Genomic DNA, 15,966 nt, shown 5'->3' on the forward strand with positions numbered 1-15,966 from the left:
ATCGCCTAACTAAATAGCTCAGTTAGAAATTCATCTCACCACCATTATCGTTCTGTCTATCCGCAAGGACGTACCTTCTCAGGTACGTCTCGTAATCTTTCTAATCATTACTCGAATGTTTCCTTTTGCCTTCCTCTCCATGCCGATGCCAATGCCAATGGAATGGACCGTCGCATCTTCCTGTTGGCTGGAAAAACGCGCCGCAAAAGAGTAACTTTGATACAGTTTGAATCTTGAAACTCTTTTGTGGCGCGTTTACATCAAATTTAGCAAATGTTATGGAAAAATCTTTTAAAATAAAACCAGATTTTGTTTTGCATTAAAATGAAAATACATTTTCGCGCCACGTAATATTCATATCACATCTTTTGTAGCTGGAATATTGTATGCGCCACTCATTTTTACAGCGTTTAGCGGTTTTTTATTCATGTATCAGGAGTTTTTCAAAGTTATTTATAAATTACATGTATGAAGTTGAATGCAATGTTTCTCGATTACACGTTAAGCTTTATAAATGGTCGCCTTTGTAGCATTACCTTCCAGATAATAGTGTCCATTGAATGGACATTAGATTTTTTTTTCTATTTGAAATAGATTAAAAAAAAATATTGGGATGGCCGGTAAATAAACTCGGATTGCCCGTTGCCAGATCAAATTTAGCGTCGGAACCAATACAACTACATAAACCATTTCGGGAATCATCGTTAATTGGATTATACTCTTGTAGCTTAATAACTTCTAAATGGCCTAACCGATTTTGATCACTAAACATGAGTTTGAAACGTATTGACAAGTAGTATCTAATGCATCCAAGATCAAGTATAATAACTGAAGCTATTACAGGAATTATTGAGCTTGAAAAACCGTTTTTTCCCATAGATAATAGATTTTCATACCTATGAAGCCTATAAATTAAAAATTCGAATTTTCCCAGATATGAGGTATACACCATAGAGTCTTTCTACAAACGCTCAGTTATTGGCGCAATTCGTAGGTTGATATTTTGAACAGTTATCGAAAAACCAAAATTTTCAAAGTTTAGTTTTTCAGTTTTTCGGCTATACTGAGCCGTGTGTATGTCTGATCCTAACGGCTTACACACCATTTGAAAGCTTAACTCAACGCTGTTGATTTGGTGTATTTGCGGTTTTGTCTCTTCTTGAACCGAAGATATCCCCAAAAAATATGCCGTTTTGTACCTACCAAGTCCTATATATAGCTGGTTTATAGGTGGTCAAAAGTCACAAACCACACCGGTTCTAAATCGGCCCTGACCCCCTCTTCAATCACAGAAAAAATAATTCAGAACGGTTTAACTTTTCCACACACATACATACATACATATCAACAAATATTTTCCCTTTTTGAACTAGAAATTTAGTCATATTTCTGAGCTCGGTAACTTTTGAATGGTATAACCGATTTTTAAAATTAGACATGCGTTAAAAAGGTAATAATCAGTACTATTAGAAGCCGCAAACGTCGGACTTAAATTTTCGAAGTTTTTGGGAGTTTTGGGGACGAGAACGAAAAACATACCCTAAATAAGAAGGGCCGTAAAATCCACACCCTTGGACTGAAATGGATGGTTGATATATAAATGGGTGAGTCTTTTCCTGAGCTTTAATATGGGAGTTCCCCAATTTTCAACTCAATATCAGATTTAGAAAATCGAAAATTTCGTGTATATATAGTGTCGCGTGTAGGGGGTGTGGGTGTGCGCCACTGGCGAGAACTGCCCTTCTCTGGTAATATTTTTATATTAGTAAAATGTTTTATAGATAAACATATACATACATGCATTACTAATATTAAATACTTTAACTCTGAGAGTTTCCATTAATGACATTTCATATAGACACACACAAATTACGTTGACTTTAATTAACACAAATTCAGTGTTTAGCCACAATTGATTTATCAACATCAATTTATTCCTGAATAAACTCATACATCTTTAAAGAGTATCGATTCACCCATTTTTAAATAATTGATATTGAGAGTTGGATCACATTTGTCAGCTTCATCAAATAAACAACTGGGGCAGAAAATATATTCTTCCATCTTGCTTTCACAATATTCATATTTAATTGCCATTTTGTAGTCACACAAAAATCGGAAATGTTTATCTTTGTAGTATACTTTTTATGCAAAACGTGGGTGTGCCTACGGTGTATTGTAAAAAGTCTGTCTTTTCTGAATTATTCAGAATATGTGATATCAGAAAGGGGAAAAATACATCCTTAAGAATTCTATGTTACTGCCTTACGAACGGAAAACACCTCACACTCAAAGAGAAACTTAAAAATAAAGTTTTGCTAAAAACTACTACTAAAAAACTACTACTAAAACTACTAAAAAATTATTGTAGTGAAATACCAAAACTGAAAGGTAAATTCTGATTGTCGACCAGGGGTAATCTGTCAAAAAATCGTGTATTTTTGGATGTGAGAGGTGGCATTCGGATTTTTCCAGATAAAGTTAGGTTACACCTTCAGTAATAATAACTGACTTATGCTCCTTCTGAAATATGCCCGGAACATTAATAAAAAAATTAAAATATTTAAAAATTTCGAAAAAAAAATTTTTCTGCTTTCTTTGCTTATAACTTTAAAACCGTTCGTTTTGCAACAAAGTCGTAGAGAAATAAAATAAAGATAATTGAATTTTGTATGACATACGACTGATAAAAATGTCTTAAGGTATTATCTTTTCTGCAATATAGCAATAAATACAAAATAAGTGGGCAAAATACGCCTATTGTTATTCAATGTTTCTTAACCACTTTGGTGGTACTTAGAACCTTAGTAATTCGCTTAGAAAATTCGTATAACTTACTTAAATGGTCTACCAAATTTCATTAAAATCGACCTAATAGATTTTGCATAATAAATTTGCAATTAAAATGTTTTTAAAAAAGTTCAAATTTTTTAAAATCTTTCTGGACAAAAAGTAGACCATTTAGAAGTTGGCTAATTTTTTTATATATAAGGAGGTGCTCTACCTATCTAATACACTTTACAGAATTAAAATGGGATTATTTAAGGGGCCTCAGAAATGTTTTAAAATTATAAACAATTTTTTGGCTTATAAACAAATAGCTTTGTTTAATAATAGATAAATTAATTTTTAGCAATGCAAATAATTAAAACCGGTATAATTTGACTGAGGACCGGTTGTTCGAACGCTAATCATCATTGATCACTATCAAATATTTAATTACTGTCACAACTGTCAATGTCAACTTTGGTTGGGTTGCTGAAAACATAGTTAATTATAATTATGAGATTAGTTAGTCAATTAACATAACAATTATTAACATAATTGATTAACTAATTTAATAATTGTCATCAATAATTATGTTTTCGGCAACCCAAATAAAGTTGACATTGACAGTTGTGACAGTAAATAAGTATCTGATAGTGATCAATGTTGATTAGCGTTCGAACAACCGGCCCTTAAACTTTCAAATGCTGTCACCAGAATTGCTATTTTATTTTTTAATCAAAAGTTATTCTCGTTCAAAAATTGCAATTTTTCGATTTTTTGAATGTTTCACCGCGTTTATCACGAAAACTATGCATCCTACGAAAACACTTGTAAGAACATTTTTTGCTTAAAATTACCAAAGAAATACAAAAAAATGTTTTATTTTGCGAAAAATCGATGTTATGTAATTCCTCAAGTTCTTTGTGTACAACAATCTTATCGACATCCGGATCAACTGTTACCCAAAAAATTCGTGTTGTATGGGTCAAAATATATAAAAAAAACTTGGGTAAGTCCATCTAAATAAAGAAGCCCGTAGCACCCCCTCCTGGAGACAGGACTAATTTGTTTATAAGCCAAAAAATTGTTTATAATTTTAAAACATTGCTGAGGCTGCTTAAATAATCCGATTTCAATTCTGTAAAGTGTATTAGATAGGTGTAGTACTTCTTTACATGTAAAAAAATTGACAAATCTTTGTATGTTCTAGTTTTTGTTGTGCAATATTTTAAAAAATTTTAATTTTTGAAAAAAAGTTTATATTGCAAAATTATTATGCAAAATCTAGTAAGTCAATTTTAATAAAATTTGGTGGAGGGTTTTAGTACATTATAAAAATTTTCTAAGCGAATTAGAAAGGTTCCGAGTGTAACCTAAGTGATGGAAAAACATTGAATAAAGACAGGCTTGTTTTGCTCCCTTATTTTATATTTATTGCTATTTTGCAGCAAGGGTGTTAAATTAAAACATTTTTAACCAATCGTATCTAATAGAAAATTTAATCATCTTTGTTTTATTCCTACACGACTTTGTTACAAAATAAATCGTTTTAAAGTTATAAGCAAAGAAAGTAGAAAAAAAAAAACAAAATTTTTAAATATTTTATTTTTTTTATTAATGTTCCGGGCCTATCTGAGAAGGAGCATAAGTTAATTATTACTAACGAAGTTATCACCTAACTTTCTCCGCAAAAATCCGAATGCCACCTCTCACATCCACCTAAAAACAGATTTTTGAAGTTATACTTCTTTACGGGCGTAATGACGGTGAATTTTTATATGGTAAAACCTAGCGACCGGGCGCATGCGCATTATAACTTTGTTCTGATTGGATGTTCAAATGACATGAAAAAAATTATCCAATATGGCAGCTGTGGCACAGCTGTGGGACTGTGGTTTGGTTATAATGTATGGTTGTTGCGTTTTAAAATTTGTAGGAAGAGAAACAACAAACAAAAAGTTAGTTAATGGTTATACTGCCTTTTTAAATAGTTTTCATATTATATTTTTGGACTTATTTACATAGAAGAGATGATTGTTGCATGCCAATGTGAAAGCCCATCAAACTGTGACTAGTATGAGTGCCGCAGATCTCGCTTATTCAAAGCTAAAGAATCTTACACTGGTAAGTGTTTTATAAATAGTTGATCAAATTTTGTTATGATATTTGAACATAGCCACTTTGTACGATGCAAGTGATTGCGAAATTTATTAGTCGTTATACGGGCTCCGATACCTACCTATTTGAACCTAACAAAATACATAAGTAGTATGTAATACTTTTATTTACATAATTTGATTACCATCAAAATTTCTATCAATATTCACCTAATATATTGTTTTCTTACTCTATGTTTTGTTGTATTTTTTCAATTCTAAATCATTTCAATTCAAAATCAAAATAATTTGATTTACATAAGTTAAAAATGTCGAAAGTTTAATTCGTTTAGTTAGTCGATCTTCGCACATAATGACAAACTGTCTCTGTGGCGGAGCTTTTAATGCGAGTGAACCCCAATACAACGCAAATACCAGCCGCGTGGTAAGTTGGTTCGAATCCCAATAGAAACTTTTATTTTTTTATTTTTTTTTATACATTTTATGATTGTAAGTATATTTATTATATAATTTTATTTTCAGAAAATACGTATTTAGTTAAAAAATTTTCCGACAATTAATGTTCAGAAATCATTTGTGGCATTTTTAATGTGTTTGTGTGTGTTTTATTCTTTTATTATTTTAATTTTTGGCACTGTTTTAATAAAAATGTTTGAGAAGTAGTAAGTATAAATTAGTTTAATATTTAAATAAAATATAAATAAAAAGTATATTAATTTCGTTTATAATCATATAATCATATAATAGAAATATAACTTCTTACGTGCGTACAAAGTACACACACATTCTTGTTTTTTTTGTTTATGAGTGCAACAATCCTTCAAATATTTTAAAAATCGACGTTTATGTACCTACAAGGGATCACATCACTGTATCAAGGGAGCACATTCAAAAGAATGCAAATACTATCGAAAAATTGGTCACACGTTACATACGCTAAAAGACTTCTAAATAATTATAAAATAAATTCCAGAATCCATTGCAAACTAGAAATAGACATTAGTGACATGCAATTGTACTTTGATAAGGGTGTGTGGGGTATTGTCTTTGATGTTGATATTAAAATGTGTCTATACAGTGATGTGCAAAATTATGGAATATACTCATTTCTTTCGACAATGGAGGATTTTGGAGATATGGAGATTATATTTAATTACAATTTAACTTATAATTTAGAAAAAATTACTTACCCGATTATACTGTTAAATGTATTCTTATAATTTTGAGTGCCCGATATCTGTAACAACAAAATAAAATCAGATTAAAAACCAAGTTTTGCGGAAAATACACTTAATTTCATAGAAATTGCGTACCCTCCACGCTGTATTCTATAAATTATTCTATATGATAGACATATATAATAAATTAATGTTATGTTACTTACGCCATTACCCCCACTTTGCTTATTTTTTAAAGTATGCCTCAGCGTGTCTAAAATCAACTTTCAAAAACGCTCGTGTTTAAAAGTTACCAGGACAACATCAACAGTTTTAAATATTGATCTCAACAGATAGGTGTACAGACCTTGTAAATTCAAATTATTAAAATATGAATAAAATATTACTAACAACCGTTTCAAAAGCTTTATTCAAATATTTGAACATCCTAATATTTTAAATGAATGTGAAAAATACGGTTAGTATTATTTGAAATATTTATGCTATCGTTTTTTAAATCAGAGGAAATGCTGTTCAAATTAATACTAAAAACATTCTTGGAAGCCAATAAGGTTGTACTTCCATTAATGGTACTCCCAATAATGATTGAAACATTCTTCTCATTGGCAAAACTCTCGTACTCTAACCAATTTCCACAGCTGACGATTTCCATTCTACTTGTCGTTGGACTTGATCTACAGTACCTGGCCAAATTATTAGGCCAACCAAGTAAAAATTTACTATATGAAGTTATTTCTCTCACGATTATGAATATATTTGAAAAATATTGTTTTGTTCCTTTTTTGTGAATATTAACTCTTAAGGTGCGTATCCATTAGGTTCGCTGCTCCGCGCTCGCTGCAACTATTCCAATCGATACGGCATGCGCTTCTTTACATATAAAGGTGCGTACTCATGAGGTTCGCCGCTCCGCGCATCTGCAACTACTGATCCACATAGTGGATACGTTGGCGCTCCTGGACCATGCAACAATGCGCGCTCCGCCCCGGCGCTCCAATCGGTGGCGGTTTATATGTAGAGGAGCGCATGCCGTATCAATTAGAGCAGTTGCAGGGAGCGCGGAGCAGCAAACTAATGGATACGCATCTTAAAGTTAATACATATTCACAAAAAAGGAACAAAACGCTATTTTTTCAAATATTCATAATCATGAGAGAAATAACTTCATATAGTAAATTTTTCTTTGCTTGGCCTAATAATTTGGCTAGGTACTGTATTGTCATGCCACCGTTCGCCATAATTGTGACGGACAGGCGGACGTACGTCAAAACGCATGTCCCGTGTATTTCTCAGCATAATTCAAATCATCTGCAAGATTGAAAGATTCCGCAAATGGCTACCACCTTCAAAAATAAATACGTTATGTCCTGTGCATCTGTGAAAAACTTCCGCAAATCGTCTTCCTTGAATACATACGCCTTTTTGGACATGGCATTCTTGCTAATCACCTTCATGCATGCATGCATTTTCACAAATGATTTTAAATCGACCGTTTTGTTTATCCTCAACATACTTTGCAATTTCGAATTAGTCGACGGCTTGTACAACTGTTTCGACATATTCTGAAGGTTAGCAAGTACAACTCGTTCATCTGTGTCTGTTACCGTTTGCTCTTCCATTCATTTAATGAACTTGTATTCTTTTTTATAAGAGGCTTCTTTCTGCGGAATTAACCGCGATTCTTAAGTAGATCGTCATCATCATCATCCAGCCTTCAACGTCCAAAGTTGAACATAGGCCTCCCCTAATTTCTTCTAGTTTTTTCGATCTTGGGCTTTCTGCAACCAATTCCCAGCAATTATTTTGACGTCGTCTGTCCATCGTGTAGGTGGTCTACCTCTACTTCTTCTCTCTTCTCTTGTAGTCTAGTAAAATAAAATTACACTACATGTAAATCAAAATGTAAATTCGTACAGGTTGAAACAAATTTTATATCAAAGTTTAGGTGGGTACAAAAGATATTTTCAAAAAAGTATCCAAATCATACAAGGGGATCATTGTTTAAATAATTAAAAAGGGGTCATTTTTGCAAAAAAATTACTTTTTTAACTGCTGAGGTCATTCAATTACTAATGAATATAGTCTAGGCACCAGAGGGGTCACCGTGTCATATTCAATTCTGATGGACAAACTCAACGGTTTCTTATGGATTTTTGGCTGCCGATTACGAATTTCGAGGGGGGATTTCGATCCGAGTGGTCAAAAAATTGTTATAAACAATTCAATTGTTTATAAATTCTTTATAAGGCTCTGGCTCATAAACTAAAAGAGATAAAAAAAATGTTTCAAATAAAATTTGTTCCTTAATAAAAAACGAAGAAAAAACCGTTTACTAAACTTAAATCTAACAATTAGAACTCAAGATATTGTAAAATTAGTGCACAATGCAAATTGCAAATTGCAAAATAAGTATTTTTCGAAGCTTTATAGACCGTAACTCGGCTTCTACGCATGCAAATAAGTCTTATAAGGTGTCATTTTAAAGCTTAATTAACAGGCTTCCAAACAAAGTTTGTTAAATTACTTGATCTTCATTTGTTTTAAAGTTATACCTGTTTGAAGTTACAATTTTCTTAAAAATATTGTATATTCATTTGTTTATAAGGGTTTCAAGCAAATTTGAACTACAAACATTTATACTTTAATAAACAATAATGATAGAAAAACTCAAAAGGAACAATTTGATGTTATGAAAATGTTCATAAGTTTATTTTTGGCCAAGATGTCGATATTTTAATGACGCGCTATGAGGCGCAAGATCGGCTCACCGCGTAAAGGTTCACGCGCTAACTTCTCGATGCAAATTATAATTTCTATGTATAGATACGTTATCTTCATTTTTCATTTTTGAAGATCCTAATAAAATTTTATCATATAATTCTTATAATTAAATGATAATACTGTACCTCGGATCACCTTTCATTCTATTTACATTGTCTTCTATTTTTTGCACTAAATGAGAAAAAAACATTAAAAACTAATATTTCAGAAGTATAACTAAAAAGTAAGTTGACATTATTTATTAATACTATTTTTACCAACATTTGTTTCATGCATCTGCAAATCTGCATAGAGATATACAGGGAATATCAGCTTTTTTACATCTGCATAACTTCTTAGCGAAAATTTAACAGTTACATGGTAGTACAAGTCTGTTCTTGTAGGCAGTAAAACTAAAACTTTTTGAGGCTTTAGACTCTAATTATCTATATGATATCCATATAAAGTGGATCTAGTTCTTTTGCAGCATCATCAAGTCCCGTCAATTGTGTGTATGCCGCCACATCATAAATGCTCGTTTTATATGCAGTGATGATGCTGCAAAAGAGCTCGATCCATTTTTATATGTATATCACATATTGGCTCATTTTCATGCGTAGAAGCCGAGTTACGATCGATAAAGCGTCGAAGAATACATACTTACTTGACTGTGAGCCAATCTTGCGCCTCATAGCGCGCCTTTAAAATATCGACATCTTAGCCAAAAATAAACTTACGAACATTTTCGTAAGCTCAAATTATTCCTTTTGAGTTGTTTTATCATTATTGTTAATTAAAGTATAAATGTTTATAGGTCAAGTTTGCTTGAAACCTTTATGAACAAATCAATGTACAATTTTTTTAAGAACATTATAACTTCAAACGGGTATAACTTTAAAACAAATGAAGATCAAATAATTTAACAAACTTTGTTTGGAAGCCTCTTAATTAAGCTTTAAAAGGACACCTTATAAGGCTCATTTGCATGCGTATAAGCCGAGTTACGATGGGTAAAGCTTCGAAAAGTACTTATTTTGCAATTTGCAAATTCATCAAATCATGCAAATTTTAAGAGCTAGTTATTGCGCATTTTTTGGAATACAAATAAGAATTTTATATTCACTATTGGCGTGCATACGGGTATAAACATTTAAGATATATCCCGTATGCACGCCAATGGTGAATATAAAATTGTTACTTGTATGCCAAAAAATGCGCAATAATTACCTCTTAAAATCTACCAAATTTCGTTTGTATATCACAAACAGTTTTAGAGCAATAAATAAATCGTCAGTTTGTAAGAACAATTTCAACACCCCCTATATCGGAAACGAAGCATTTGCGGGCATACGTTTATAAAGCAAACTGTCATTATTTTATCATGCAGAATTACCCCTTAAAATTTGCCGTACTTATTTAAAAACACCCTGTATTGACGAAAAACAGGGGTAGTTGTTAAAGTGCCTAACTTCTTTATTATCCAACATAAGCGAATGAATCAAAAAACAGAATGTTAAGAAAACCTAAGGCTATAGTTTGGTTTTAATTCCAGTATTTTATATAAGCTAGAACATTCCACAGGGTGTTCCAAAATTTGAGAAAAAAACACAGTTTGATTCGTACACCCTGTATACAATGGCAATGTATCTGTCTAGCAACAGTATTATTACAGCGATATTGATAAAGAATGAGGCTATAACATATTAGAAAATTACTTAAATCCATTTTTTGGGGTGCCCGTTTTTTGTGCCGGTGAGTGTATATTTGAAATTAAAAAGCATACTAAATTTTCTCTTCGTTTTTACCCCTATAACTTATTAAAATAAACATTATATAAGTTTTTAGGGACTTTAGGCCCTCGGTAATAATGTAATCATTAATTCTGCGTTTAAATTTTTCAAAAAAATTTATTAGTTTTCTCAGGATTCAAAAAAAGAGCATTGCACCGAAATTTTGCACAGGTAATATACATTAAATGAGGTGTCACATGATGTACTTTCTCATTCAAAAAAATCAAAGTTATGCCTGTCACCTGAAGAGGGATTGCGTAAAGTTCGAAACATTGATGCTATAATATAGCATGATTATTTTAAAAATCGACCTGTCCGAGCGGTTTTCTTATGTGCTAAAAATTAATAAGTTAATATGGAGGTGGGGGGTAACACTTATCCCAGCGCTCTGTATGTATATATCAGTCTTCTGTACATACACTTCATAATAGCGATAAATCCTCAATAGGTACTCGGGCATTTAAACGCTTGTATTTTAATCTTAAACAGGATATCAGATTTGCGCTGGCGAGCAAAATCCTGCAACCCGTGGAAACCTTATACGTTATTTACGTACCCTGAATGTACTTAAATATTTACCAAGCCAATTTCTTTATTCTTTTGGTGGAGAGAAAACCAGGCTATACCTTGCGGCGAAGATCGAAAGCAAAAGTATTCGCGAATAAATAAGTAAAAAAATGATGAGAATGGTGGTTAAAGAAAAATCTTATCTTTTTAAAGTCAAGGTATTTTTTAAAGCCAAATTGCATTACAAAATATAGATAATTTTAATTAGTTTAATTTTTTTAAGGTACTAGTACACTTTAGAAGACCAAAATAGTTATTTATGAAACAGTTCGTGAAGTATGCTTTTTGCGAACGCACGCGATTTTTAGGACACGAGAGACAACGGAGCGAGTATATAAATTGCGTAAGTTCGCAAAAAGTACTTCACGCAGAGTTTCATACAATATTTTATCTATGATAAACAAATAAAAAAAGCTGTAACTTTTCGTCACTGGAATTCATTTTTATTCTAAAATTTTTAGAACTTTGACATTTAAAAATTCTAACTATTTTTAAACCACAAAACTGTCAAAAGTTTTGTTGTAATTCATTGCTCATATTGTCATCACCATGACAACGCGAAAGTTAAAAACAGTGCGAAAAAGTAAGTCCCATTTAAAATACATTGTTACTTCACGCACACTTTAAATCCTTCACGCACTGCTATCTATAATGACAGTTTTCACAAACTAAAAACATAATATGACATAGAGTAGATAAATAATTATTTATTTCAAGAATTTTTTTCTCAGAATCTTTATTAAAAATGAACACTTTTTTCATTTATGCACGTGCACTAATATTGTAGAGGGCGCAAAAGTCGAGACCTCCAAAAATGATGGCGGACGGTTAATCTCAGGATTGGGATATCTGACAAAAAAATCGTACTGCATTTGAAAAAGGTAGGTTCCTTACGTGACAATTTATCACAATTTGGGCAAAAAATAAAAAATTAATATTTTTTAACAATGAAAAACTGGCGATTTTTTCACATATATTTTTCAAATTTCCGTAAAATATTTTTTTGCGGAATTTTTCACTAGCGGTGGTAAATTGTCACGTAAAAAACCTTTCTTTTTCAAATGCCGTACGATTTTTTTATTTCAGAGATCCCAATCTTGAGATTAACTGTCCGCCATTGGAATTACTTTTTTTGGTGCCTCGACTTTGGCGCCTTCTACAATAATAGTGTACGTTCATAAATGAAAAAAGATATATTTTTTGTATTCTCTAAGAGTTAGATATTAATATGTAAAAAGATTTATGTTCATTTTTAATAAAGGTTCTGAGAAAAAAAAACTTGAAAACATGCTTATTTTTGGTCTTCTAAAATGTACTAGTAACTTTTCTTAATTAATAGTCCAGAGAAATAAGATTTTTCTCGTGACACATCCCCCTCCAGACCGAAACCAAATTTGTTGAGTAGTATAGACATCTATAATAATAACATATGTTTCCTGCAGCCGATTTTGATGATATACATAGTTATAAACAAATTAAGATCAAAAAAAAGGTAAATTTTCGCTTTATTCGTCTATTACCAAAAAGTTAGGCATTTTAAACAAATTTGAGAGTAAGAAACTTATAAACAGTATAAAAAAACTTCAATATGACGTTCGCTGAATATGTCTATCCTTATTCGTTGCTTAGAAAATTGCAAAATAAATCATAAATTTTGAGTTTTTATAAATATTCATAACTTATATAAAAATTAACTTAGAACCTTTTTATCACACGGAATGCAGAGACTTCTAATACTTAAATCACAACCTAAATTTGAAAGCAATTGGTCAAATAGTTTAAAAGTTATTTAATTTGTTTTTCCCAAATTATTTTTTTTGCAACACTATAAGTCAGAAAATAATGAGGTTACAGTAATACTTCGGATAGTTTATGAAAGAAGAACATTTATAGTATTAACTTAATTAAAAAAAATGACAAAAAGTAATTTTAAACAGTGTAAAATTATTTTGCAAAAATATGTCGATTTTTTGCTTTCTTAAAAACAATTATAATAACTTTCTAACCGCTACCGGTAGAAAAATTAGTTTTTCATATTTAGAAAGACTAAATTTTTATACACATTTAGAAGGAAAAATAATTGTCCTAGAACAATTAGGGACGAAGTTCCCCCCCCCCCCTCATTTTTATTTCACATGTTCTTGCAAAATAATTTTTGCAATATTTAGAATTATTTTTTGTTATTTTTTATCAATTAAATTAATAGTGTACATTTTCTTCTTTCATAAACTTTTCAAAGTATCACTGTAACTTCATCATTTTCTGACTTATAGTGTTGCATAAAAAAATAATTTGTGATAAACAAATTAAATAACTTTTGAAAACTATTTGACCAATTGCTTTAAAATTTAGGGTATGATTTAAGCACCAGAAGTCTCAGCATTTTGTCTAATAAGAAGGTTCTAAGTTAATTTTGACATAAGTTATGAATATTTATAAAAACTCAAAATTTATTAATTATTTTGCAATTTTCTAAGCAACCAATACGGATAGACGTATTCAGCGAACGCCGTATTGAAGTTTTTTATACGATTTATGAGTTTCTTACTCTCAAATTTGTTTAAAATGCTTAACTTTGTGGTAATAGACAAAAAGAGCGAAAATTTACCGTTTTTTGATCTTCATTTGTTTATAACTATGTATATCATCAAAATCGGCTGCAGGAAACATATAAGTTATTATTATAAATGTCTATACTACTCAAAAAATTTGGTTTTGGCCTATAGGGGGTTGTGTCACCAACAGGATATTTTTCCTTATTTCTCTTAACTACAAAGATAACCCTGAGGTGAGTGGGGATGGGATGGAAATTTTTATGGTTCTGGATACAGAATCCAAATCTGCAATAAAAATGAGGATTTCTATATAAGATTTTAGTATTAAAGCAATACGAATCGAGACCTAATATTAAAAAAGCCAAACATGGAACACACAATATTGCGGGTGCACTGTCATATTAATATGTAAATATTTTGTAGAAAATCCTATTTACATATTTCGGTGTAAAAGCAAATACCTGCAACACGGTTGTTTCATTTGAGATCCGTGCAATATTAACATTACATTTTTAATGAAAAACGAACAAAAATTTACAAAAACAATGCAGAAATTAGTTCACTGGCTTAAAAATTTGGTGTAAAATATTACTATTAATTCTATAAATGAACTGTTTCATAATTTTGTTAAAAGTGAGATGATTTCAAAGTTAAATTTAATAAAACCCTTTTCTATAAATAAGTCTATCTGGGTTTATCAAAGCTATAGAAATGTTTCAGTTATTTTTTAGTGTAGACAATGTCAACACTGATAATTTATAAAATTTGGTAAAATACAACAAATAATATAATTGCTCCAATAGATTATATTGGTAAATCATTTTGCGAAATCATAGTTTATAAACCTATTCGTAGTGACACAACTATTTATATACAATTCATCAGCCTATCCTATAGATCTCTTATATTAGCAGCCTACCATTCATAGCATATAACACAAATTGACAGAAATTTCCATGTCAAAAAATAACTTCAAGATAGAATTAAACATCATTAAGCAAGTAGTAGTAAACAACTGGTACAACCAACAAACCAAACTGCATAAAAAAGCCCTGAAATTGGTCTCCCACGACTACCTACATAAAAAACTCAATATCTTCCGCTCTATTACATAATATATAGGCAATATATTAACAGAAATAGCCAAATGCATAAAAGAAAGGAATAACACCAGCTTTCATAACAAACAACCACTTTGGCAAATACTTTAAGAACAATAACAAGCAAAAGAAAAAGAAATCACAGAGTGGTGTAGAGAAACTGACATGTGGTGGCTTTGAAGGCGGACTTACATCGATCAAACTAGCAAAAACTTTGACAAACACATAGCAGGACACAAAAAGAGCATTTAGTAATAGAAAAAAGATTTTATGTAAGCACACACCTTATAAATCATAATAGTCTTTTAATGATGAATTTCAAATTCTCCATATTCAAAATAAAGACCTTAAGCTATCTTAATTAGAATCTATGGAAATTAATAAATTAAAAAATACATCATCATGGCATCCACAAAAACACACTCCTAGAGGAGTGATTGCCGCCCTCTTTGAGCCCTTCCGATTCGTTTGTCGCGGTGAATCAATCCGCATTAACATTTTGGTTTTACAATTGGTTGTGTGACTTGGCATCTTCTACAATTTTTCTTCGTTCGTTCCTGTTTTTGCTTATGGTTACCCATTCTCTGACTCCCATCTTCTTAAGGTCCTCGACTACATATCTGGTTCTCCCATCTAGTTTTGGGTCTTCCTCGTGGTGTGCCTGATATAGGTCTCTATTTGGTAATTTTCTTGATGACGGCTTCTGGATTTCTCCTTTCTATAGGTCCCATCCACCTAAGTCTCTGTGCCTTGATAAACATGACGATGTCTTCTCCTTTCAGAAGTCCTCTTACTTCGTGGTTCATGAGTTTTCTAAATTCATTATTACCTAAGTTTAGTGGGCCTGCTATCCTCCGAATAATTTTCCTCTCTAGGATCCTTAATTTTTCTTTCTCTTTCTGGGTCAGACACATTAATTCAGCACCATATGTGATTACTGGTCTAATTGCTGCTTTGTAAATTTTCTGTTTAGTATTCTGAGTAAGCTTCTTATCTTTGAGGAAGTTATTGTATTTCCAGTAGGCTCTGCTTCCTGCCTGGATTATTTCACTGATTACGATGCTTCTGTCATTAGTTCCATTAACTGAGACTCCAAGATATTTAAAGTGTTCTACCTTTTCAAACTCATA

At 31.3% G+C, this 15,966-nt stretch overlaps 1 protein-coding gene across 4 annotated transcripts in view; it reads right to left on the bottom strand.

The window, feature by feature from the left end:
* The window catches only part of LOC126887501 (gamma-sarcoglycan), a 762,843-nt gene that overhangs the window by 125,522 nt on the left and 621,355 nt on the right, over nt 1-15,966 (bottom strand). For all 4 annotated transcript variants that reach the window (XM_050655124.1, XM_050655123.1, XM_050655122.1 and 1 more), the window contains one exon: nt 6,077-6,123. In XM_050655124.1, coding sequence (XP_050511081.1) covers nt 6,077-6,123 — 47 coding nt within the window. The remainder of the gene's footprint in view (nt 1-6,076; nt 6,124-15,966) is intronic.

The sequence above is a fragment of the Diabrotica virgifera genome, chromosome 6 (assembly GCF_917563875.1).
Source record: "Diabrotica virgifera virgifera chromosome 6, PGI_DIABVI_V3a".
Taxonomy (NCBI): Eukaryota; Metazoa; Arthropoda; class Insecta; order Coleoptera; family Chrysomelidae; genus Diabrotica; species Diabrotica virgifera.